Source organism: Meriones unguiculatus, chromosome 9, assembly GCF_030254825.1.
Source record: "Meriones unguiculatus strain TT.TT164.6M chromosome 9, Bangor_MerUng_6.1, whole genome shotgun sequence".
Lineage (NCBI taxonomy): Eukaryota > Metazoa > Chordata > Mammalia > Rodentia > Muridae > Meriones > Meriones unguiculatus.
The window spans coordinates 67,479,783-67,503,912 of record NC_083357.1 but is presented as its reverse complement, the minus strand read 5'-3'; the positions used below and the strand labels follow the sequence as shown (position 1 = coordinate 67,503,912).

Below are 24,130 nucleotides of genomic sequence, written 5' to 3'. Positions count from 1 at the left end.
GATGCCCCGGTTGCAAGGTGGAGCTCTGACAGCGCACGGAGCCCCAGGCAGCATGGTCTAATTCCACGCGGCGCCCGCTCGCGCGTGAGATCGAGCGCGGCCCCTTTAAAACCCATGTAAACAAAGCTTTGTTCCCCCAGCTCCCCTCCCTTGCGCTTCCCCGGCCCTCCGCTTCCTCCCACCCGGCGTCTCCGGGCCGCTGACGTTGCCCGCGCCTCTACGCCGTCCCAGCCACGCTGCGCATTCTCCAACCCAGGCCGGCCGGCCGGGGCCTGCGCAGCCGAGCCGCGCTACGCCACGAGCGTAGAGCGCCGAGCACCCCGTGCGCAGGCGCAGCGGCGACGACGGCGGCAGCGGCGGCGGCGGCCCCGGCCGAGGTGCGCGCTGGGGGGGAGGGGGGGCCTGAGAGGAGCATGAATGGAGCAAAATGGCGGATCATGTGCAGGTGAGCGAGCGCCGTGGGAGGGGGCGGCCGCGGGAGCGGGGCCTCCGAGTGCGGGGCTCACGCGGGCCCCGGGGCTCGAGCCCGCCCGGGGCCCGACAGGCCGCGTCGCGGCCGCTGGGAGCCATCGAGCCGCCGCCCGTCCCGCAGCGCGGGGCCTTTCCCGCCTCCCGGACCGGGGGCCTCCTCCATCCCCTCCCACCCGGCCCCACGCCTCACGCGAGGCGCCGGAAGGGCAGACTGGTCAGCCGGCGCGCACAGCCGCGGCCCGAGGCCTCCACGCAGCCCTTGGGGGCCCCTCCAGCCCCGGAGAGAGAGAACCCCTCACTGACTGTCCTGAGGGCCCCCCCAGGTCACACCGCCGGCCCTCTGTGATTAACAAAAAGAGAGCCTCACCACGCGAACCCCGCTTCCCGAGTCTTTCTTGTCGCCTCCCTCCTCACGCCCCCGAATCCGAGAGACCCCCCACCCCTGTCCGGCCCTCCACCCCAGCTCCGAAGCGCCCTTCGCTCCCACTTTCCATTGGCACAGCCAGGAGGCCCGAACACCCCGTCCTCCAAAATGGGAGCTGAGGCCTTGGCCCGCCTCCCCTCGCGTCCCCCTTGCCACAGCCTAGGAGTTGGGCGCCTACACCTCCGGTGAAACACGGGGTGGAGGGGGGTGTGTCTGAAACCAGAGCTGCAGAGTTGGGTGCAGACAGCTCTCTAGAGGGTCTTGGTCCTGCTCCGGAGATGAACCGGGGGTGCTTTGGGGCCAAGCCACTTTTTCCTTATAGATACAACACAGGCCTGAGGAGTGGGGGAATGTAACCCACACCTAACCCAGTAGTAACTGGAGCAAGGGCAAGCTGTTTCTTGCAAAGTAGGTAAAGTTTTTGCTATCGGGGCCTTCTGAAACTCTATGACAGTTACCGGTGCAAATTCATTGTCAGGAACCTTCGGATTTTCTAGGTAACAAACCCCACAGGTTTGGGGTTATGGGAAGTAAAGATTAGAGAGCAGAGTCGCCTTTCTTTTGCATACTGTGTGGCATCTTTTCCCAAGTTCAAAGAGTAATCTTATTCGGAGTATGTTCAAAGAAAGTGGAATGGTGAGACTTCTAGTCGTTTCTTTGGCAGAGAAGAGACTGATTAAAGACTCACTTCCAAGGCCTGAGATTGGTGGAGTTGCACTCTGGAGTGGGAGGGACTTATCAGGGTAGAATTATATCGCAAAACTTAACCACAAATGGAAGACCACAAGATTTGTGTTCTGAAGCAGTATGGTGGCCTAATTCAGAAGGAGCAGTAAAACATGGCCGAGTGATGATAATAATAGTGTAGAAGGTACAGTAGTAACTTTCTTCTTTAAGGTCATGAAGGTATTCATGAATTTTCTTTTAATTTTTGCATCTTGCATCTTAAAAAAAAGTAGTGCAGAATTACTTCTTGCACTTAAAGGAACAGAGTCAAAGCACAAAACTGCTATGAGATGTGCTTAAAGTAAACCCAGGTGAACCAAAGGTTTTTTGGGTGTTTTGTTTTGTTTTGTTTTTTGAGTTCAGTCTCTCCTAAGGGAGGAAAATATGCAGTGAGTATTCCAGAACTTTCTAGTTTGTGCTAGGGAATCAAACCCAGGGCCTTGAGAACAGATCTAATGCAAGGGAAGTCATCACTTTAAAGAATGAATGTGTGTCTAAGTGAGTGTGTGTGTATATATGTATGTATGTATGTGTGTGTGTGTGTGTGTATTTATGTGTATGTCTATAGAGAGGGGGTGGAAGAGTTGGCTCCCAGCACTCATGTGATGACTCACAACTGTACAGAGCTCCAAATCCAGGGGATCAGACACCTGACCGTCACAGGCATCAGGTACACACGTGGCACACATATACATGCAATTACTCATGTACGTAGGATAAATCTTTTAATTTTTAAATGAGTGTACACTACAGGTTCTGCCTCCTCTCAAGAAGTATCTTCTTCACAGTCCTCCAGTCCAGTAAATTTTTAAGCAATGCTCTTACCATTCCTCATTAGAATGTCAAAATGCATCAAAGCCACCTTCATGGCCTTTTTGCCCCAAAAATAAGTACACTGAAGTACTTCAACTTCTCCAAACGAAGGGAAGCACATTTACTTAAAGCCGTAATGTATTGCTCTGAATTAACTTGGAGTGCTAGGACATGCTGAGTTTTGTTTATTAAGCCACCAAGCTAAGAGTAATTAGTATTGGCTTTTTAGACCCTATATGGTGGTATTTTAATATAAAACCTTCCCATGAAGAAGACACAGGTTGGTTAAAGACTAGTCTGCAGCAAAACACTGAAGAGGATTCCCCTTCACTTTCCTGCACACATAGCTAATGACCCAGAAGCTGCATGTGTACAGCTCTGTAGTTGAGTGTCTATACTTTTCCAGAACCACTAGGGTGAGCAATTTTTTTTTTAATGCCAAGTAAGTGATTGTCAGATTTTCTTAAGCTTCTGAAGTCTTAAAAACATTATTTTTTAAAGGTATGTATGGGCTTGGAGTTCATATGGGTGTGTGTGTAAGGAGTGAAAGGAGCCCCCATCTGACCTGAAGCCGGTGTAGCCACTGTTGGCCTTGAACTTCTGATCCTCCTTCCTTCACCTCCCAAGTGCTGGGATTATAGGTGTGCACCACCACACCCGACTCAGCTTGTGTTTTATTGAAGATTTTAAGTGCCATGAAACTTTAGTCATGGAAAAATTATAATACTTGGTTCGTCTGTAAGCCCTGTTATTGTCACAGTCAAGGGTCTATAGAAGAGTGGCCTTAATGTAATGTTTTTCTTGGTTATAAGGTGTGATCTAACTTTGAATAATGTAGTTAAAAAGCATTTATGGAGGAGAGGACCTAAAACTATAGAATCATAATGGATGGATGCATAGATGGGTAGGGTAGGTAGATAATGTGGCGATTCATATCTTCCCATACTGGCCAGTTAATGCAGAGAGATAAAAATAACTCAGACCATTTGTATTGAAAAGATTAAGAAAGATCTTCCTAACTTTACTAGCCAACAGGAACTGGAAAAGAAAAGGAAGGAATCTACTATAATTGTCTATTAAATAGGTTTGCTTAATGTGTACATTGTTAGGCTTATAAATTTAATAAGAATAATTTAGAGTTTTGTTGACATGTTGTTTATTGAGTTCTGCTTTATAACTAACAGGGAAGGCTTTGCAAAGTAGTCATAGTTTGTTTTAAATTTCAGGTGCAGTCATTAAATATTGACTGTCAGTGTAACTCTAGGGAGTTGTGGACAATCATTACAGCTGGCAGGTTAAAATTTAACAGAGTCCAAAAATGTAGCCTGATTATATACCAAGTGTGATTGTTGCTTCAGGTTTTTGAAATGTGCAGGGAAAAATAGGCACAGTTAGTCTATTTTGAGAACTCTACATAAAAATAAATAATAACTTCAGTAACTTTTTCAATTAAACAGGTTGGTACCAAAATTCTTTCTGTTTACTGTGCAAAAGATGCGGCAAGAGAAAGACTCAGGAGCCTGAAGCGAAGTGCTAGATCCATGCTCTCTTTGCACAAGCATCAGAAGCAGGCTTCCGCCACACAGATGGAGACAGCGTGAACACATTATGTGTGTGGTTTCCTTCCCCAAACCCTTCTCAAATGTGCATTTACAAAATAAGGTCTGTGAGTTATTTTTGTCAAGGGATTACCCCTGTGTTGTCCTGGCTGGCCTTGAACTCCCAGGTTCAAGTGATTTCTCATTTCAGGCTCCTAAAAAGGCAGAACTGCAGGAGTATGCCACTCTGCATACATATTTGGCAGGCAAATATGTCTATCCTAAAATCACCTGTTTATATTTCCTTGCTCGCTCTGACATTTATTGGATTTCCTCTTGTGAGAAGAGCCTTGCAATCAATTAAGAGATGTATCTACGTGTGGTACCATTCAAACGTTTAAGCAGTAAAATAGACAGTATATGACTAGGATGATATCTTTAATTTGGATTGAGGTAGTAGAAGCATCAAGATAGCTGTCTACATCTTTTTGTTTGTTTGTTTGTTTTTGTTTTTGTATTTTGTATTTGTATTCCAGACAGGGTTTCTCTGTAATAGTCCTGGCTGGCCTCAAACTCACAGAGATCAGCCTGCCTCTGACTCAAGAGCTCTGCACATGCAGGCGTGTGTCACCACCCCCGGCTGTCTATCTGTATCTTACCTTACAGGAAGCAGCTTCCATGGATTTTCTGTCCTGGTCCCGGATTTTGAAAGTGATACTGTACCTTTGCCCTTCAAGAAGGGAGAGAAGCCTGTTTAAACCAATAAGCTAATATCTCTCTGTAGGTACAGCTACTTTGCTCCCTTCAATATGTATAAAGAAGATAGTGTTCTGAATTTTTTTTTCTTATTTTAATGCCAGACATTTGTTATCTCACAGATTTTTTCGAGGTCAGGGGCCTGGGAGTGGCTTGTCTCAGTGGTCCTGCCTGGTTCAGGGTCTAGTTTACAATCTGCACCATCAGCTGGGGCTGCAGTTTCAAGGCTTGACTGTGGATAGAGACTCTGCTTTCAAATGCACCTTTTTTGATAGGCTCAGCCCCCTGTAGGCTCTCTGTTGGAGTGAGGCTTTAGTTCCTCATCAGCTCTTGTCCTCACCACCAGCCTCACCTACTATTCCCTCTTCACAAACTTAACTTCTTAAACTCTCTAGTGATGTCTGCTCAGTGTGACTCATCTTTGTTTTTGTTTTTCTAACTTACTGAAATATGATCTACATAAGGACAGGTATAGAAATTTTCATTGTTCAGCTTGACGAAGTTTCTTCATCAAATGAATACTCCTTTGTAACCAGCTCCCAAATTAATATTGTCAGCACCCAGAAGCCTTCCTGTTGCCCCTGCTTATACCCTGCCCCCCCCATAACTCCTATCCTGTCATTTAATTTTTAAATATGCTTTCACAACCTCAGGCCAAGTAACATGAGGATTTCAACTTGAAAGGCGGTAGTTATTCAGCTTATAGGGTATTTTTACTCATTTTTGAAGCTATGTTAGGACTCTAATGAGAGAAAGAGGAAATATGCCTACACAAAATTCTGCCCATAATTCAGATCATTCATAAGACTTAGCACTATGGTTTAAGGTTTTGATCCTTTTAAGGTATATTTTTTCACAATATTTTATTAAGTTTACAATTTTATTTTATTTTACAAATAGTTCTCTTGGCTTCTTTGTGACCTCCTCAAAATGTGTTCTTGGACAGTTATGAATTTTTAGGTAATGAGTTATATTCCTTTTTGGATCCCACAGTACTAGAATTTGAAACCTGGGGTTTGCATATATGCCAGACAAGTGATTTATTGCTCATTACATTCTCAGCACTTTAGTTTTAAAAGTTTTTTTTAAAGAGTGTATGTGTGTGTCTGCGTCTGCACGTGTACGCGTTCACTCATGAATGCAAGTGCAGGTGCCCACAGAGGCATTGAATATCCCTGGAGCTATGGTTATAGACAGTAGTCAGTTTGCTGACATGGTACTGGGAGCCAAACTCAGGTCCTCTGCAAGAGCCATATACATTTTTTAACCCATTAACAGTTTCTCCTGCTCTCTCTCTATCTGTCTGTCTTTGTCTCAGTTGGTTTTGTGGTTTGGTTTAGGTTGTTAGCTTGGTTTTTGGTTTGGTTTGGTTTTTCAAGACAAGGTTTCTCTATTTAGCCCTGGCTGTCCTGGAATTTGCTCTGTACAGCAGGCTGTCCTCCAACTCACAGAGATCCCCCTGCCTCTCCTTCTCCCTGTGATCAAAGGTTGAGACCCACCACAAACACCTTCAGCTCCTACTTTTTAAATTTTGAATTATTCTGCCTCATCTTCCCAAATAGCTAAAATTACAGGCATGTGCAGCCAAGTTGGACTGTGTCTTACATTCTTGAGAATGATTTTTAGTTACTACCATAAGCCATCTTCTATGCTCTGTTGTGGGGCCTCAGGAAAGGATGCACAATATAGTGTTCTTCCTTCAGGGTTTTCTGTGTGAATTGGAGAGATAATAAAGGCCTGGATTGTAGAGTTAAGAATTTGTAATGAAAATAAAAATAATAATGTTATTATTATTATAGATAATAAAGGCTATGTTTTGTCAACATCTCCCTAAAATACCTTTTTCTTACATTATAATACCTCTGAAGAATGTAATTCACTCTCATTTGTAGCCTTTTTTTTTTTTCTTTTTAAATGCAAGAAATTCTTAATAGAAAGAGGATAGCATGAAGGAGCTGAGTTTCTGTTGCTGCAAAGAAACACCATGAACAAAAATCAAGCCGGGGTTAGGAGGAAAGGGTTTGATTTGGTTTGGTTTTTGATTTTTTGAGACAGGGTTTCTTTGTGTAGCCTTGGCTGTTCTGGACACACTTTGCAGACCAGGCTGGCCTCAAACTCACCAAAGAGACTGCCTGCCTCTGCCTCCCAGAGTGCTGGGATCACAGGCATGCATCACCACACCAGCCTAAGGAAGGGGTTTATTGGCTTACATTTCCACATCACTGTTCATTTAAGGAAGTCAAGACAGGAACACAAAGGGCAGGCACCTGAAGAAGGCAGGAGCTGATGCAGAGGTCATGGAGGGATGCTGTTTACTGGCTTGCTTCCCGTGACTTGCTCAGCCTGCCTTTTTGTAGAATGCATGACCACCAGCCTAGTGGTGGCACCATTCACAATTGGCTAGGCTCTCCTCTACCCGTCACTGATTAAGAAAATTCCTACACACTTGTCTACAGCCTCATCTTATGGAGGCATTTTTCTCAATTGAGGTTCCCTCCTCTCAGATAACTTTATCTTGTGTCAAGTTAACATAAACCTAGCCAGGACAGTTGACCCCTTGTCCGTCCAACACACAAACACTTCACTGTAATAACACCTTTTCTTTCTCATTTATCCCCAATATTTTACATTAAAAACATAAATAACCTTAAAAGTCCCACAGTCTCTACAAATTCAAACACATTAAAAATTCATCACCTTTAGCCGGGTGTGGTGGCATATGCCTTTAATCCTGTTGGTCAGAAGGCAGAGCCAGGTGGATCTGTGAGTCCAAGTCCAGCCTGGTCTAGAAAGTGAGTGCCAGGACTGTTATACAGAGAAACCCTGTCTCAAAAGAAGGAAAAGAAAGAAAGACAGAAAAGGAAAAGAAGAGGATTCAGTACTTTTGACACATCCAGTCTCTTTAAAAAGTGAAATCTCTTTTAAAAGTTGGAAACCTCTCAGCTGTGAGCTCCTGAAAAAAAAAAAAAAATCGAAAGTAAGTTAAATGCTTCCTTTCGTAGTTCAAGAGAGAACAAGGACACAGTCACAATCTGAACAAAGTAAAACCAAACTCTGTTGGCATAAATAACTCAAGTGTCCCACGTCCACTCATCTTCTGGGAGCATGGGTCCCTTCTGGCTCTGTGCTCTACAGCATAGTTTGTCCTCTTAGCAGGCTCCACTCCACTGATGCTGTAGTTCTTGGTGGTCATCCCATGGTTCTGGTCTCCCCAAAATGCTAAGTGTCTTTCCCTGCAACTGGGCTGCATGTTCACCAATAGCCTTTCTAGGCTCTCTTTATGCTGCCAAGCCTCAACTTCTCTGTGTGACCCTTCAGTCCTGCTGCTGAAGGTGCACCTTCACCAGTGGCTTCTCAGCTACTCTCTATGACCCCTTCATGCCTTCAAAAGGAGTATCACCTAGCTGATCCTTACACTGTTGTATTTGCTACCAGTGCAAGATGCGACTTTTGCCACCTCTGAAACACAGCTTCTGTGTGCTGACTCTCATGAAACACTTCTCAGAAGACTTTGCCTCAGTGATTCTGGTGTTCTCTCTCTCTCTGTGTATGTGTGCATGTGTGTGTGTGTGTGTGTGTGTTCGAGATGGTCTCTTTGTGTAGCATTGGCTGTCCTGGAACTCATTCTGTGGACCAGGCTGTCCTTGAACTCAAAGATATCCACTTGCCTCTGCCTCCCAAGTGCTGGGATTAAAGATGTTGCCACCGCTTTTAATTGCAGGTGGTCTCTTCTTATGCAGGCTAATTTTTCAGCTCCAGCTAACCAGCATCAGCTATCCCAGTAGAGCAAAGGTTTCACTTCAGTGGTCCTGGTCTCTTTTTAATCCTGGTTAATTCTTCAGCCCCAGCTGATCAGAACCACAGCATCTTAATTCAGAATAACATGACCCCAATACTTTTTTTTATCTTCCTTCTGAACTGTCACAAGGCAGGCCTCCATCAGCTGCATTGCCCTCAAAGATTCTTATCTTCCAAGCTTCTGCAGGACAGCTCACTGAACTCTTCAACAACACTCAATGGCTTTTCTAACCCAAAGTTTCAAAAGTCCTTCCACAATTCTCCCAAAAACCATGTAGTCAGGTCTGTCACACAATACCTTACTTTTCTGGTACCAACTTGACTTAGTTAGGGTTTCTATTACTTTGACAAAACATAATCAAAAAGCAAACTGGGGAGGAAAAGGTTTATTTTATTTGGTTTACACTTCCACATCGGACGTGAATTCAAATGGGGCAGGAACCTGGAGGCAGAGGCTGATGCATGGGCTATGGAGAAGTGCTGCTTATTGGCTTGCTCTGCCTGGAATGGCACCACCCATAATAGGCTGGGCCCTCCTCATTCAATCACTAATTAGGAAAATGCCCTATAGGTTTGCCTATATAGCCCCTTATGGAGGCATTTTCTTAATTGAAGTAGGTTCCCTCCTCTCAGATGACTTTAGCTTATGTCAAGTTGACATAAAACTGTCCAAGACAGGAACATAAGGAACGGAAAGGAAATGCTAATCACAAAAATTAGACCCTTAGTAATTCTGGTATCTGCATCCTTGGCTCTTGACCACTTCACACAAATATGTACTTTTATGTATGCTCATAAAAATATGCACATTCTTACTGCCATAAATGAAAAGGATATACTTGAGAGAAAATAGAATTAGAAACTACCTACACATTAGCACTAATTGAACTTTTAAACACTTGCCATTTTACAGTGTTCTCTTAATGTTCAGAGCCATTCTATAAGATAGGTATTGTAGAGATGTTAGTAATGGAATTTTCCTTCGTTATAGGATGACTAGATAAAAACCTTCTATCCCTAGAAGACTGGAGAACTATTGGAAGATTTAGATATGATTATGGTGGCTGTAACTATCAGACTTAATGCAGTTAGGGAAAGGAGGATATCATTTGGCCCTTCACAGGAGTTTGCAGACTTCTGATATATGTTCTTTGAGAAACTGTCACACCTCGCATCTATTGCCTGAATTTTGGGAAGGTTGAGCACTAACCTAGCATGTTTCTAACCAAAGTCCAGATTGGCAGGAACTCAGAAATTACTTGATACATTTTGTTGCTGTGCTACTCAGATTTCTACTGTGCTATCCTAATGATAATTTCTGGCAACAAGTTACTGTTTAAATTAAAAATTAAGTCCTTTAGTTATACTTTGGCTAATGACTGTCATAATACATGCAGGTACAAAATATTTACATTATTGTAGACATTTTGGTGTGTTCATGTGCCAGCTAGAGGTGGACATGGGCTATCTTCCTCAGCTACAATCTACCTATCTGGAACTCACCAATTTGGTAGTACTATCTAGCCAAGAAGCTCTAGGATTCCTCCTGTATTTGTCTGCCCCACACTGGGATTGTAGATACCTCCTACTGCACCTGGCTTTTTATGTGGGTACTGGGAATCCAAACTCAGGTCCTCGTTCTTGAAACTGAGCCCCCCCGAGCCCTGTCATAGACATTTTCTTTTTAACAGTGCTAATTTAGAATAAGTATGAATTTGAACCAAAGAATGTGCAGAAATGGAATATGTGTTAGAAAGTTGTGTTCCCTTATGCCAATAAAAGTAAGCTAAATTATTCTTTAAAATGTGTGTGAATACAGATAGATGTATTGGGTGACTTATTTAAGATTAATTCCTACACTTTGTTCTGTTCTCTTGGCCAAGTGATGACAGGCAGTGTATTCATAAACGAAATTTAAGAACTTGAAAAAAATCAACTTAATGTTTTCTTGCTCAAAGCACTTAGCAAAAGCAAACCTAGGTGAAATTCTTGATATAGATGTAAATAATAAAGATACATCACAAAGAGGTGTCTTAAGAGACTTCTAGAAAGGTATAATATGTTAAAACAGCTCCTGCTGTTTCTGATTTCAAACATAACTTGTCACATTCTTACTTGACTCAGTGTCTCTCAGATGTTTTCTAAATGTGATACCTACTTGCTAAGTAATAGACTGGCATTGTTTAAGACAGTGTTACTGTATTGGTAGTTTGGTAAGGTGAAGAAATGTTAGCTAAATATAGTTTCAGTAAACATTTTAAATCAGGTTTTTTAAAATCCTATTCTGTATCAAAATTGCTAGGCATATGAGGATATAAATGTGAGTAAGATATAGCTCAAAGACCTTAACAGCTACAGATGTATGTCACTAAGATGTATGTCATATTAGAGATATGACACATGTACACATAGAAAATTAAATACAGATGTCAGTTTTCCTGCATAAAGCCAAGAAAGGCTTCTTGTCTAAAGTGGTGGATGGTCAAACTAGATTTGAAAATACCTCGCATTCTCCAAGCTCATAAGTACACATCAGCAAAGAGAGTACCATATACAAAGTTTTATGTTCCTAGCTCATTCTAGAAAATAGAAATAAAGAGAAGGTGAGGAATAAGGCTGATGGTAAGAAGAGACCAAAACGTGGAGAAACCTGGTAGGTGGCAGAATAACTACTCTGGCAAATGTGGAAAAACTGATTCAGTATAGACAGAGTAAGAATGAAGCAATAGTATATATCAAAAAACAAATGGAGGTTAAGGGAACATAGTAACTGGAGATTTAAAAAAAAAAAAAAGGAGGCTAAACCAAATAGTCAGTTGACAAACATATATGTGTCTGTGTGTGTGCACATATATATTGCAGGTATTTGTATAACAGAACTCAATGTCAGGTAACTTTCTCAATCCCTTATTTTTTAAAATTGTCTCAACCAATTAATTAATGTGCCGTGACTAGTGCCATGAATGTGTACTCTGGGCTGCTGAGTAGAGAGCAGATGAATAAAATACTGAAGCAATGACTTAACATGAGTCTCAAGAATGGAGTTTGAGGTACTTATATACATTTGAACACAGAGCTATTCTGTCGGCATTTGGTTTTCAGTTACCACATTGGGTTTGAATCCATATTTTCTCTGTAGGTGTTATATTTGGCTTTTGAGAGAAGTTCTCACTGTGTAGTGGGCCCAGGCCAGCTGTGAACTCTTGTGCTGCCTCAGCCTTCTAGTTTCTGTAATTCAAACATGTGCCACCTCTGTTCAGCTTAGAACCCATATTTTCATAGTAAAAACGTTATCTGTAACCTTAGATGTTATACATATGTCAAATGTTAGCTGACTACCTGTCACAGGGTATAGTTATCTTACTCCTTTTCATTTGTTTTTGTTTTTCCAAGACAGAGTTTTTGTGTGTAGTCCTGGCTGTCCTGGAACTCACTCTGTAGATCAGGCTGGCCTTGAACTCATAGATGCGCCTGCCTCTGCCTCCCAAGTGCTGCCATTAAAAGCATGCATCTCCACACCTGGCCTAGATATCTTATTGCTAACAGCAAAATGAAGAACTGGAGTGAAACCCTGCTGGTTTATTTTGCAACAGTAGTATCTTAGTTAGGGTTATTGCTGTGCTGAAACACCATGACCAACACAATGTGGGGAGGAAAGGGTTTATTTGGCTTACAATTCCATATCACTGTTTATTGTTGAGGGAAGTCAGGACAGGAACTCAAACAGGGCAGGAACCTGGAGGCAACTGATTCAGAGGCAGTGGAGGGGTACTTCTTACTGGCTTGCTATGCCAGCCCACAATGGGCTGGGCCCTCCTCTATCAATCACTAACTAAGTAAATGCCCAACAGGCTTGATCTTATGGTGACATCTTTTCAACATAGTCTCCTTCCTCTCTCATGACTCTAGCTGGTGTCACGTTGACATAAAACTAGCCAGCACAACTGACCTCTTGTCAACAAACACATCACTATTAAGCCACAACCTTTCTTTTTCTTGTTCATCTCCAAGATCACAAATGTGATAATGCATCTTGGATAAGCATCACAGCATAAAACGTTTTACAAACTTAAAAAGTCCCACAGTCTTTCTTTGCAAATTCGAACACTTTAAAATTCAGTCTCTAAAACCCAAAGCCTATAACTAGGCGACAGCTATGGGCTCCTATAAAAATCAAAGTTAAACAATTTCTTCAAGAATGAAGAACTAGAGCCAGGGCACAGTCACAGTCTGAAGAAAGTAAAACCAAACACTTGCAACGGTATAAATAACTCAGTGTCCAATGTCTGGGATCCACCCGAGATCTTTTGGGCTCCTTCAGAGGCTTGGGGCGCTTCTCTGGCTCCACCTTCTGCAGCATACACAGCTTGATTTGAGGCTCTGGCTCCACTTCACTGCTGCTGCTGTTCTGTTCTTGGTGTCATCCCTTCTTTGGTTCAGGCATCTCCAAAGTGCTTTGGCCTCTTATTGCAACTGGGCTTTACATCAGTAGACTCTCCTGGGCTCTTCAGGGACTCTAGCCCTACCTCACAGTACCAAGCCTCAGCTACTCTCCATGGTTCATGCTTTCAGAACCAGTACCATGTGGTGACTCTTATACCACCAAGTTTGACTGCCAGTATATGGTACAACCTTGGCTACCTTTGGAACACAGCTTCTGACTCTCAGAAAACACTTCTCAGAAGATTTCACCTCAGTGATGCTGGTTTCTTAATCACTGCAAATTTCTCAGCTTCTGTTGACCAGTATCAATGATCCCAGCAAAGAAAAGGTTTCACTTGAGTGGTTCTGGTATCTTGTTAATCAGAGCCCATTCTTCAGCCCCAGCCGACCAGAACCACAGATTCTTAATTTAAAATTATGCAATAGCCCCAGTAGAATCTTTAAGTAACTCTCCTGCTTCCCTCTGGAACTTCAGGCCTCCACTGTCTGCATTTCTCTCAACAGTCTTATTTCCAAGCTCCCACAGAACAGCTCACCAAGCTTTGAACAGTCAATGGCTCTTCGGGCCAAAAGTTCCAAAATCCTTCTACAATTCTCCCCAAAACATGTGGTAAGGTCTGTCACAGCAATACCCCACTATCCTAGTACCAATTTCTGTCTTTGTTGGTGTTATCTTTGATGAAACACCATGACTAGAGCAACTTGAGGGGGAAAGGGTTTATTTGGCTTACACTTCCATATCACTGTTCTTCATTGAAGGAGATCAGGACAGGAACTCAAAGCAAAGCAAGAGCCTGGAGGCAGGAAGCTGATGCAGAGACCCTGAAGCTGTACTGCTTACTGGCTTGCTCCTCATGGCTTGCTCAGCATGCTTTCTTATAGAACTACCAGCCCAGGGATAGCACCACCCACAATGGGCTGGGCCCTCCCTCATCAACCACTAATTATTAAAAAAAAAAAATTTTTTTTTAAGTCCTACAGCTAGACCTTATTGGGATATCTTCTCAACTGAGCCTCCCTCCTCTCTGATGATTCTAGCTTGTGTCAAAATGACATAAAACTAGCCAGGACAAGTAAACTCAGATTCTGTTACCATTGGCAAGAGTAAAATCTTTCTGACAGTGTTGAAATTAGCATGCATAGAAGAGCTCATTCTTAGGGGTTTGCATAAACTATACAACATTGGCCACTGATCACTATAGACCTCGTAAAGATTTGTTGTTGTTGTTGTTGTTGTTTAATTGGGGCAAGTGAAAACAATTCTTGTTTTGTTTTGAGTTAAGTTTGTTTGTGAGATGGTCTCAGTACATAGCCCTGGCTGGCTTGTAACTTGCTGTAGAAACCAGGCTGGCCACTACCTCACAGGTATCTGCCTGCTTTTGTGCTATGATGGCCAGCAACTAAAAGTAATTCAACGTTAAACTGCTCTTGATTTGTTTTATCGCTTTAGATGGATGGATGTGGTTAGTTCTAGGATCTAGGGATTGGATCTAGAGCCTTACACATTATAGACAAGCCTCCCATTCCTATTTTCTTTCTCTTGGAAAAATGATTCCCTTCTCTACATTCATCTCATCTGCTTATCCTCCATCAACTTGTTTTGGGAATATCCAGAAAAGACTTCTCTTTAAAACTCCTGTAGGAAAATTCTTCTAAATATTTTATGTCACAATCTGTCTGGTCTTTCTTTCTTACTTACTTACTTACTTACAATCTGTCTGACTTACTTTCCTGAAAAGTATTTTTCATAGTTTATACAGTAGTTTGTTTGAAAAATGAATTGAAAATGATTTAGTATGTGGAGTGTGTATGCCAAAGCCTCTTAAGAAATATCTACTTGTAATTCACTTTTTTCAGGAATAAATATGGAACTATGATTTTTTTTTTCTTCTCAAAATCAAAGTAACAGGGCTCCAAGATTAAGTATTTCTGATTTCTTTTATCTTTTTCTCTTTAGTGTTCTGTTTTGAATTTTCTTATGTTTCTGCCTTGTTGAGCCTTCTAAAAAGAATTCAGAGTGTGTTCAGGGTTTTCTCATGGGAAGAGATAAGGAGAGATGAGAAGCTTTCTTGTGGATTTTTATGTCAGTAAGAACTCTGTGTCTTTTTTGTGCCTATATCTCTTATCTTCTCTTTCATTCTTCCTAACTTTCAAATGTTTGTATCAGGAGTTAAGTAGACCAGAGGTGATTCTAATTCTTAAAATATAGGCATCTAGTCCCAAAACTATAGGTTGTTCATTATGTGTGTGATATGAGTCTAAACAAATAAAAGTCAAAATGAGAGCATTCAAGGAAAGTTGGCTTGTATGTATGTTAACCTCTATGAAGGAATCAAGAACATGTTTCTGTGGAGCAAAAAAGTATCATTTTGTGTATGATATCCTATCATACCTACTGTTCTGCCAGGATTTTAGGCACAGATCATATTCTAGAACTTTAGAAGACAGGTAAAATTGCCTTCTATTTTTGGTAGGTTTTTTTATTGTTTTATGTGTACGGGTATTTTGTCTTCTTGTATGTCTCTGCACCATGTGCATGCCTGCTGCCTGCAGAGGCCAAAAGAGGTCATGGGATCCCCTCAAACTAGAAAAGAGCCAGTTGTGTATTACCATGTAGTTGCTAGGAATTAAACCCCAGTCTTCTAGAAGAGCAGCCAGTGCTCTTAACCACAGAACTGTCTCTCCAGCTCCTTCTTTTGACTGGATTTTATGTTAGTATTTTTACTCTTCTCTAAGCTGATGTACTATAATTTGAAAATTCCTCTACTTTGAGGCTTCAAAGCTATATAAATTATTAGTCCCCTAGACATATGTACATGTTTGTTTAACATTAGAATATTGCCCTGACTCTTGTTTTTAACAGACATGGTCTAGAGACATGGCTAAGTGGTTAAAGAGCACTAGCTGCTCTTCAAGGGGATTCAGTTTCCATTACCAGAGCCCACATCATGGCTTACAGTATCTCATTCCAGTCCAGGTGATCCAGTGCCCTCTTGTGGTCTCTGCAGATACCAGCTGCACAGATGATGCACTGTCTTAACACGCAGGCAAAACATCCATACACATAAAATAAAAAAATTGTAAGTATAAAATAAGTTAGCAACTCTTTGGCAATTTACTGGTTTTGTTTGTTTACCCACAGCTGCATATTTGGAATCTTTCATTTATGAATGTAATAATTTTACTACATGTTTGTATTTATCTGAATCATAGTTATCAAGCTAATTAAATGAGATTTGTTTATTTTTATTTTATGTGTATGAGTGCTTTCGTGCATTAATGTATATATACCACATATATGCCTGGTACCTACAGATGCCTGAAGAGGGTGTTGGATTCCCTGGAACTGGAGTTGTGGGCTGCCATTTGGGTTCTCCAGAATAGCAGCCAGTGCTTTTAACCACTGAGCCATCTCTCCAGCCCATTTGTGTGGCATCTGAATTTCAGTTGCAAGGGCTTTGTAATAGCAAAAAGATCAAGAAAGTGTATGCCAAAGCAGATTTTCATTATTTGTGTGGCTAATAAAAAAAAAAGTTTGTTTTCAGCTTGGCTAATTTGCTCTTAAGAAACATTATAACACAGGGCATGATGGCACACCCCCTTAATCCTAGCACTCAGAAGGCAGAGGCAGGTGGATCTCTTGAGTTCAAGGCCAGCATGGTTTACAGAGCAAGTTCCAAGACAGCCAAAGAAAGGTACATAGAGAAACCATCAGAAAACTAAAAACTAAAATTATAAATAAAGAAATAATATAACTAAGCCATGTGTGGTGGTACACACCTTTAATCCCAGAGGCAGGCTAGTTTCTGAGTTCTAGGCCAGCTTCATCTATGTAGTGAGTGCTAGGACAGCCAGAGCATGTAGTGTTGAGTAGGAAGGGGATAGGGAGGGAGGAAGAAAACTAAAATAAAGACATTTTCATTAGTAAATAGATTGTCATTGAATAAAATGCCATTTTACTTCATTATGATTTCTCTCTCATAACACTGTACTAGTTATGGTAATCATTTTTTCAAAATACTTAACACCAGAAATATTTCAGATGTGAAGATTTTTTTTTTTCCTTAGAGATAGGATTGAAATTTAAGCATGAAATTTGTTCTATATGTAGTTTTTGCAAAAAGCCTAGTTATAATTTTATGCAATATTTTCAGTATTCTTAGACTGTGACCCCTCACTTAAGGTCACTTACAGAATTTTCCATTTATTGGTTCATATCAACCTTTAGAAAGTTTTGTACTTTGGGTTTTCAGACTAGGAATGGCCCGCCTTTGTCCTTAAGTTGTAGTTATATGTTGGCACACGACTGTTCAAGCGCAGATCCATGTACATACAACTTACTATGTTATAAAAATATAACCTGATAGCTTTAATTCCAATTGGCTCTTTTTTTTTTTCTTCTTCCCCCCCTTCCTCCAGTTTTTCGAGACAGGGTTTCTCTGTGTAGCCTTGGCTATTCTGGATTTTGTAGACCAGGCTGGCCTTGAACTGCCTGCCTCTGCCTCCCAAAGTGCTGGGATTACAGGCGTGTGCCACCATGCCCAGCTTCCAGTTGACTCTTGATATCTATTCTAGTATTTACAGTAACCCAAACTTCTCATTAAGAATATTTATTGTTCTTTGAATGAATCTATTCTATATTGCTCTTTATATGAAAAAATGCAAGGTGTGTTTGTTGTTGTTGATTGTATTTATTGAAAATCATGTTGAGTCAAGATCTAGCCTTGTTCTCCCTATCCCCAAGAATTTTCTCAGATTTTGATAGTGCAGTACTCTTAACCTTTGTCTGCGCTCTGTATCTTCGTCCTTGTGACACAGATTTCCTTCCTCGGTGTTTACACATGAAAGTAGTCTGTCTGTGTGTGTATGTGTTTCTCTGTATGTGTTTCTATGTCTCTATCTTTGTGTGTGTGTTCTTATACCTGTGACTTTTTTTCCTTCTAGTTCTTCTTCCACCCTACCCTTCCTTGTCATATTTTAGAATGAAACTGTAAGATTGATAGTTTACTTCAGTGTGCATGGCCCAGTTTCTCTCTGTCTGCTTGCTTGTGTATGATGTTGGAAATCAATTCAGCATCTTACACTTGCCAAGCAAGAGCTCTTCTGCTGAGCTGTATCCCCACCCTACTAGCCTGATGACTTGTAAGTGGATCATAGATCAGTTCAGGAGCCCGGCAGGCAGAGCAAGACCAAGACGACTCTCACCTGGCTCTACATGGAAGACACTCCAAGGGCCTGGTGCCACTAAGATGAGCAAGTAAGTGGCAAAGAGGTAGAAGAGAAAGAAGCAGAATGGTGTGTGCATGATGAAGAGAGGTGGAACTGTAGACTCAAGGGTAGTGTGGAACAGACTGGTGTGAGTAGCTGGCAGCGGCAGGGGTCTGTTACCACCAAAGGCCATGTGGACATCCCTGGGCTGCCGCCTGGGGCCATATTAATATCTTGTGGGTTGTGGAGAGTTGGCACTGAGGAGTAAGAGTAGGAGAGCTGGACCCACCCCTATCTGGCTACAACACTTGAGAGAGCACTTGGAGACAGCACCTTACCGAGGAAGTACAATAGAGCTGGCCCTGCTTGTGGGGCTTTGCAGGTGAGCCTGCCCTGAGGGAATGAGTGAGAGAGAGCTGGCCCCTCCCCTTGGGCACAGTTAACCATCTCTGAGGGTAGTTTACCATATTTCTGGAACCAACACATCTTGATTGCAGCCCACCTCCTCTTCTCCCAGTACCCCCTCACACACACACCTCATTCTCCACAATGGGTACCAACCCACTCTGGCACATTAAGTTGCTGCAGGACTAGGCACATCTTCTCCCACTGAGGCCAGACAAGGCAGTCCAGTTAGAGGAATGGGATCCAAAGGCAGGCTTCCGCTCCAATTGCTGGGGGACCCACATAAAGACCAAGCTGCTCATCTGCTACATATGTGCAGGGGGCCTTGGACCAATCCATGTATGCTCTTTGGTGGTTCAGTCTCTGTGAACCTCCGTGGGCCCAGGTTAGTTGACTCTGTAGGTCTTCTTGTGAAGTACTTGACCTCTCCAGCTCCCTCAATCGTCCCCCCAACTCTTCCATAGGACTCTCTCAGCTCTGTCTAAATGTTTGGCTGTGTGTCTCTGCATCTGTTTCCATCAGCTGCTAGATGAAGCGTCTTAGAGTAGTTATGTTAAGTCTAGTGGTTTAAATGAAAGTTGTTCCATAGTCTCTGGCACTTGAATACTTGGTCAGTTGGTGGTGCTCTCAGGGAGGTTTAGGAGGTACAGCCATCTAGTACTCCCTCCTTTCCACTAAAAGCATAGAACAGTAGCATGTATTTGATATCTGTATACTGTTTCCACTGTGAACAAGCTCTCTCATAGCTAGGACTTTAAGGGGAATTACTTATTTTATATAGTGTAGTTTAGCAGAACAAGATAGGATTTGAAGAAATGCATTGAATAGGAGTGTGACCTTAGACAAATAACTTTAGCCCTCAGAGCTTTACTTTTCTTTTATGTAAAATAGTGTTGAGACTTTATACTGACTAAAATGCATAGTACTGTTAAACCTGTCAGGGTACAACAGAGGCGAATGCATAGAGGATGAGATGTAGCTAACTGACCTGCCTCTTCTGATGCTTGTCTATCTACCTAACTCATATTAGGTAGTCCTGGGAGCTATCTTTTCCTTTCTTTTTATTTTTTATTTGTGTGTCTATGTGAGTGTATGCTACATGTGTCAAAGTGTCCACAGAGGCCAGAAAAGAGCATTAAATCTCCTAGGAGCTGTAGTTACAGGTGGCTGTGAGCTACTTAACATGTGTGCTGGGATCCAAACTCAGGTCTTTTGAAGAAGCAACAAGTGCGCTTAACTACTGAGCTATCTCTCCAGTAAGGCTTTCTTTTCAAAATAAAACAATAACAACAACAAAAACAAGGTTTCTGTAGGACCTTTGTTTCCTCAGGCAGTCTCACTCTTGACCACTAGCAGTAAAATGATCCACAATAATAGCAACAGCAGTCTCAGTTTCTTGGGTGCTGGGATCATGAGCATGTATCACCATCCCCTGTGCATTTTGATTTTTTTTTTTAATTTGCACCCTCAGATGCTGCTAGATAATTTTTCTTCTGCCATGGCCACTCCCGTGTCAGTAGATGGCAACCAGTGGAAAATGGTTTGTCTTTTTGTTTCATCGGGACAGTTTGAGCCATAGAATCTGTGGCCCTCTATAGCATCCAGGTCACTGGTTTTCTGCCTTTATGCAGTGCTTTTCTCACCAGTGCTACTTGCCGGGATTATGTAAGACAGTCAGCAGTCTAGAAAGATTAGAAAGATTTTCTGGACTCTAAAGGTCCAGAAAAGCAGCATTTCCTAAGTGTTTCATGGCTCATGGGTGATAGAAATGGGAAACTGCATATTGTGTATGCTTTTGTTTGAAAATGCTTTTTACTTGGCAGTTCCCAAACCAAAATTTCCTTGATTTGTAGAATCTTAATATCAGATGTGAAATGCTTGCAGCTAAAGTACTCTGAAGATGTTTTATTTCCATGGGGTAGAGAATAATATAGTACCTTCCTTACTAGGTAGTGTTGAGGGTAAAAACTGGGTGGTTTACTCGTCGTCTAACTTAATGTATGTTATGCAAGTCAAGTGCCTTAGCACAGTCAGAATGCTGGGCCAGCAGGATGACTTTGTATAAAGGTGTTTACTGCCAAAACCTTTGCGGCAGGAGAAAAATTACTCCTGCAGTTGTTCTCTGAGCTTCACTTGTACACTGTAGCTCATGGGTATACATACATACATAAAATTAAGTATATGGTTTTTTTTAATTGAGTAAAAATTTTTTAAGTTTTTATTTATCTTATACGTATGGATATTTGTAATATCTATGTATCGTGTGCATGCTTGATGCCCTTGGAGGCCACCAGAAGGCATCAGATCCCCTGGGATTGTAGTTGCAACATGGTTTTGAGTCACCATGTGGGTGCTGGAAATCAAGTCCAGGTCCTCCGGAAGAGCAGTCAGTGCTCTTGACCCATGTATGAATAATTTTGCAGCTCCTTAAATGCCTTAAAAAGATAAAAACAGTTTATTCTGTCATAAGCCCTAGGTCAGTCTTGATAGACTCAGGCTTCATCAAATCTGTTCCAAATTGTATTATCTTCTTTTAATGGTGAGCTGAACAAGGGCTCCAAGAAAATTCAGACTTAAATATCTTCTGTAGTTTCAACATGTACAAAAACTGTTTATAATAATGTCTGTAGTTTACACAATTACTGAAAGATTATAAATTACTGCTGTGAAGCATATACAAATATATTGATTATATTAATCAATCAATTTTATTTGGGTATAAGAAAGTTATTTATAAAACATACTTGAACCAGAGTGTGGTGGCATATGCCTTTACCCCAGCACTTGGGAGGCAGAGTTAGGTGGATCTCTGTGAGTTCAAAGCCAGCCTGGTCTACATAATGAGTTGCAGGATAGCCAGAGCTACATAGTGAGGTCCTGGCTCAAAAAAAAAAACTTGAAGCAGCATTCAGGAGACGGAGCCGCTTGGATTGCTGTGAATTTGAGTCCAGCCTGGTCCACAAAGCAAGTCCCTGACAGTTAAGGCTACAGAAAAAACAAAAATAAAAAAGACAAAACAAAACAAAAAAACCCTTGAACTCCATCATGAAACTATTTGATTTTTAAAGTATTTTGAACCATTGTGTTCAAGCTGAAACATTTTGATCTCTTGACTTCTCAAAAGAGGAAACTTCTTAGCACTCATATAGCAGGAAAGGCATTTAATTGATGTTTTGTTGGCAGGCCTGTAGGAGCTAGGCTTAGTGTCCTTTTCAAACTGTTCTTATTAGTTCTTTTAGATTCCAACAATGCTCCTAGCTGTGTCCTTCTGTTTCCATCACTGCTCCTTGTCACTGTAGTGTCCCTCTCTGTAACTGCTACCAGCTGGTGGTGCAGTCATTTCATTCTTGAGTATCTTACTAAAAGGTATGCAAAAATCACTAGAAGTACTTCCCATGGACTTGGTTTAACTGAAGAGGCATGTGCAAAAACTAAAGTATCCTAAAGCAACAAGGATTCTAGGTGCAAGCACCTGATTCTAGGTGTCTTTGTTCTCTTTGATAAAAATTTATTAAGGAGATACTATATTCAAATTGATAGGCAATTTTTGCCAGTAGCACGTTATGTGGATAAAGTAAAAGGTTATTCTAAGGCTTTGGTGTAATAAGTAAGATAATGGTTATGAGTTTCATGTCAGTTTTTTCAAACTTTCTTAATATATTGTTCCTTTTAAAAGGGCAAATGGTATCTCAGAGATGCAGTATTTACTATTTTGATTTTAATATAATAGACACGCAGACATAACTAGGCATGAATTTCGTGGGGCTGTCAATTGTTTGTTTTTAATCTATAAACTGATTTACAGATTTTAAATAAAGCCAGTTGCATTAAAATTAGCATATATTTAACATGCTAGGTTACTGTCTGTAATACTGTATTACTGTCTGTAATACTGATTGCAGTACTGTACATTCATTTTATTTTAACTGAGATAAAATTCACCATCAGAAAGTCTGGCTTTGAGTACAGTCACAGTGATTTGCAACCATCAGCACCATCTGGTTGCAGAACATCCTCATCATACCCAAAACAAACAAAATGACTACTAAGCAGCCACTGTAAATTCTCAGTTCTGCATGCCAATACCACCATACCATGCATTGACCGTCTTGCATTCAGAGCACTAAGAAACTCTTGTTCCTGCTATAATCCCACCATTATGTGACAGACATGTCTTCTATATTCCAAGCCTACTTCTGCTCCTTTTTGATTAGCTCTCAGTTACTGAAGTATACCTGTGTCAGTAGACCACCAGCAAACTAGAATATATCCTAAAATCATTAAAGTGATCTACCAGATGATCCAAACTGTACCTGTGTTCCTTTTTTAATACTCATAAAATGAAAGTCTTTTATTTGTAAATGCCCAGAGAGAGTGTGCAGATAAGACTATTTGAGGACCTCAGTTTAGGAAAGACCACTAGCAGTAATTCTTGAAAAGCATCTGCTTTCTAGTGAGAATGAGATGCATGGGCATTCTAAACCCCTTACTACACTTTTCACTGTCTAGATGATAGTCCTGCTGTCTACAGATTAACTTTGGTTGGGGAAGGGAGGTGTTTCTCATTTGGTAACAGTAAGATTTTAGTTACTTTTTTTTTTTAACTAGGAACATGAAAAATACTCTTTCCAAAATTTAAAGTGGGGGATAAAGGGAAGTGATTTTATATTTTCTCTTATTTTATTTATTTGCTCTATATATTGATATTCTTTATGGCTTAATAAACAGGTATAAATTTTACCTATACCGTGTGCCATTGTCTTCAAGGAGTAACTGTTTCTAGATTTTTAATGTTTAATATTTCTTTTTGAACTTTGTTGTTGGTAAGATAGGATTTAATTTGTTTTAGAAATAACTTTCATATACCCAAATAAAGTTGGTTGATTAATTAATCAATATGAATTTTTGTATGCTCCATAGTGGTAATTTATAATCTATTAGTAATTATAAACTTATAGATATTATTCTAAATAGTCTTTGGCTCTATTGAAAACTACAGAAGATATGCAAGTTTGGATTTTCTTTGAGTCTTTGTTACACCATTAAAGAAGATAAAAACTGTTTTAAGATGTAGACTGAATTAAGCCTAAATCCATCAAGAGTGACTTAGGGCTAAACTTTGCTTGTTTAACATATTTAAGAAGCTTCAGGTTTGGCTCAACAGTTTAGAACACTGTACCGTGTGGATGCTGAGAGTTAAGTCCAGGTCCTCTGGAAGAGAAGTCAGGTGTCATTTTAATAGGTCTGCCTTTATATTCTGCTTGGTCTTTTTCTCTTGCAGCTTTAATATTCTTTCTTTGTACTGTACATTTAACGTTTTCTGGTCCAGTTTGTTTGATGTTCTGTATGCTTCTTGTACCTTGATACGAAAGCTCCTTTAGGTTGGGAAATTTTTCTTCTATGATTTTGTTGAAAATAATTTTTGTACCTTTAACCTGGGTTTCTTCTCTTTCCTATATTCCTGTTATTCTTCGATTTGGTCTTTTCATAGTGTCCCAGATGTTTTGTGCCAGGAGATTTTTAGATTTAACATTTTCTTTGACCAAGG

The 24,130-nt window shown here is 41.0% G+C and overlaps 1 protein-coding gene across 2 annotated transcripts in view; it reads left to right on the top strand.

The window, feature by feature from the left end:
• The first annotated feature begins 307 nt into the window (after window positions 1-307).
• Window positions 308-24,130, top strand: part of Xpo7 (exportin 7) — an 88,071-nt gene continuing 64,248 nt past the window's right edge. For both annotated transcript variants that reach the window (XM_060391426.1, XM_060391425.1), the window contains exon 1: window positions 308-445. In XM_060391426.1, coding sequence (XP_060247409.1) covers window positions 428-445 — 18 coding nt within the window. In that variant the 5' untranslated portion in view covers window positions 308-427. The remainder of the gene's footprint in view (window positions 446-24,130) is intronic.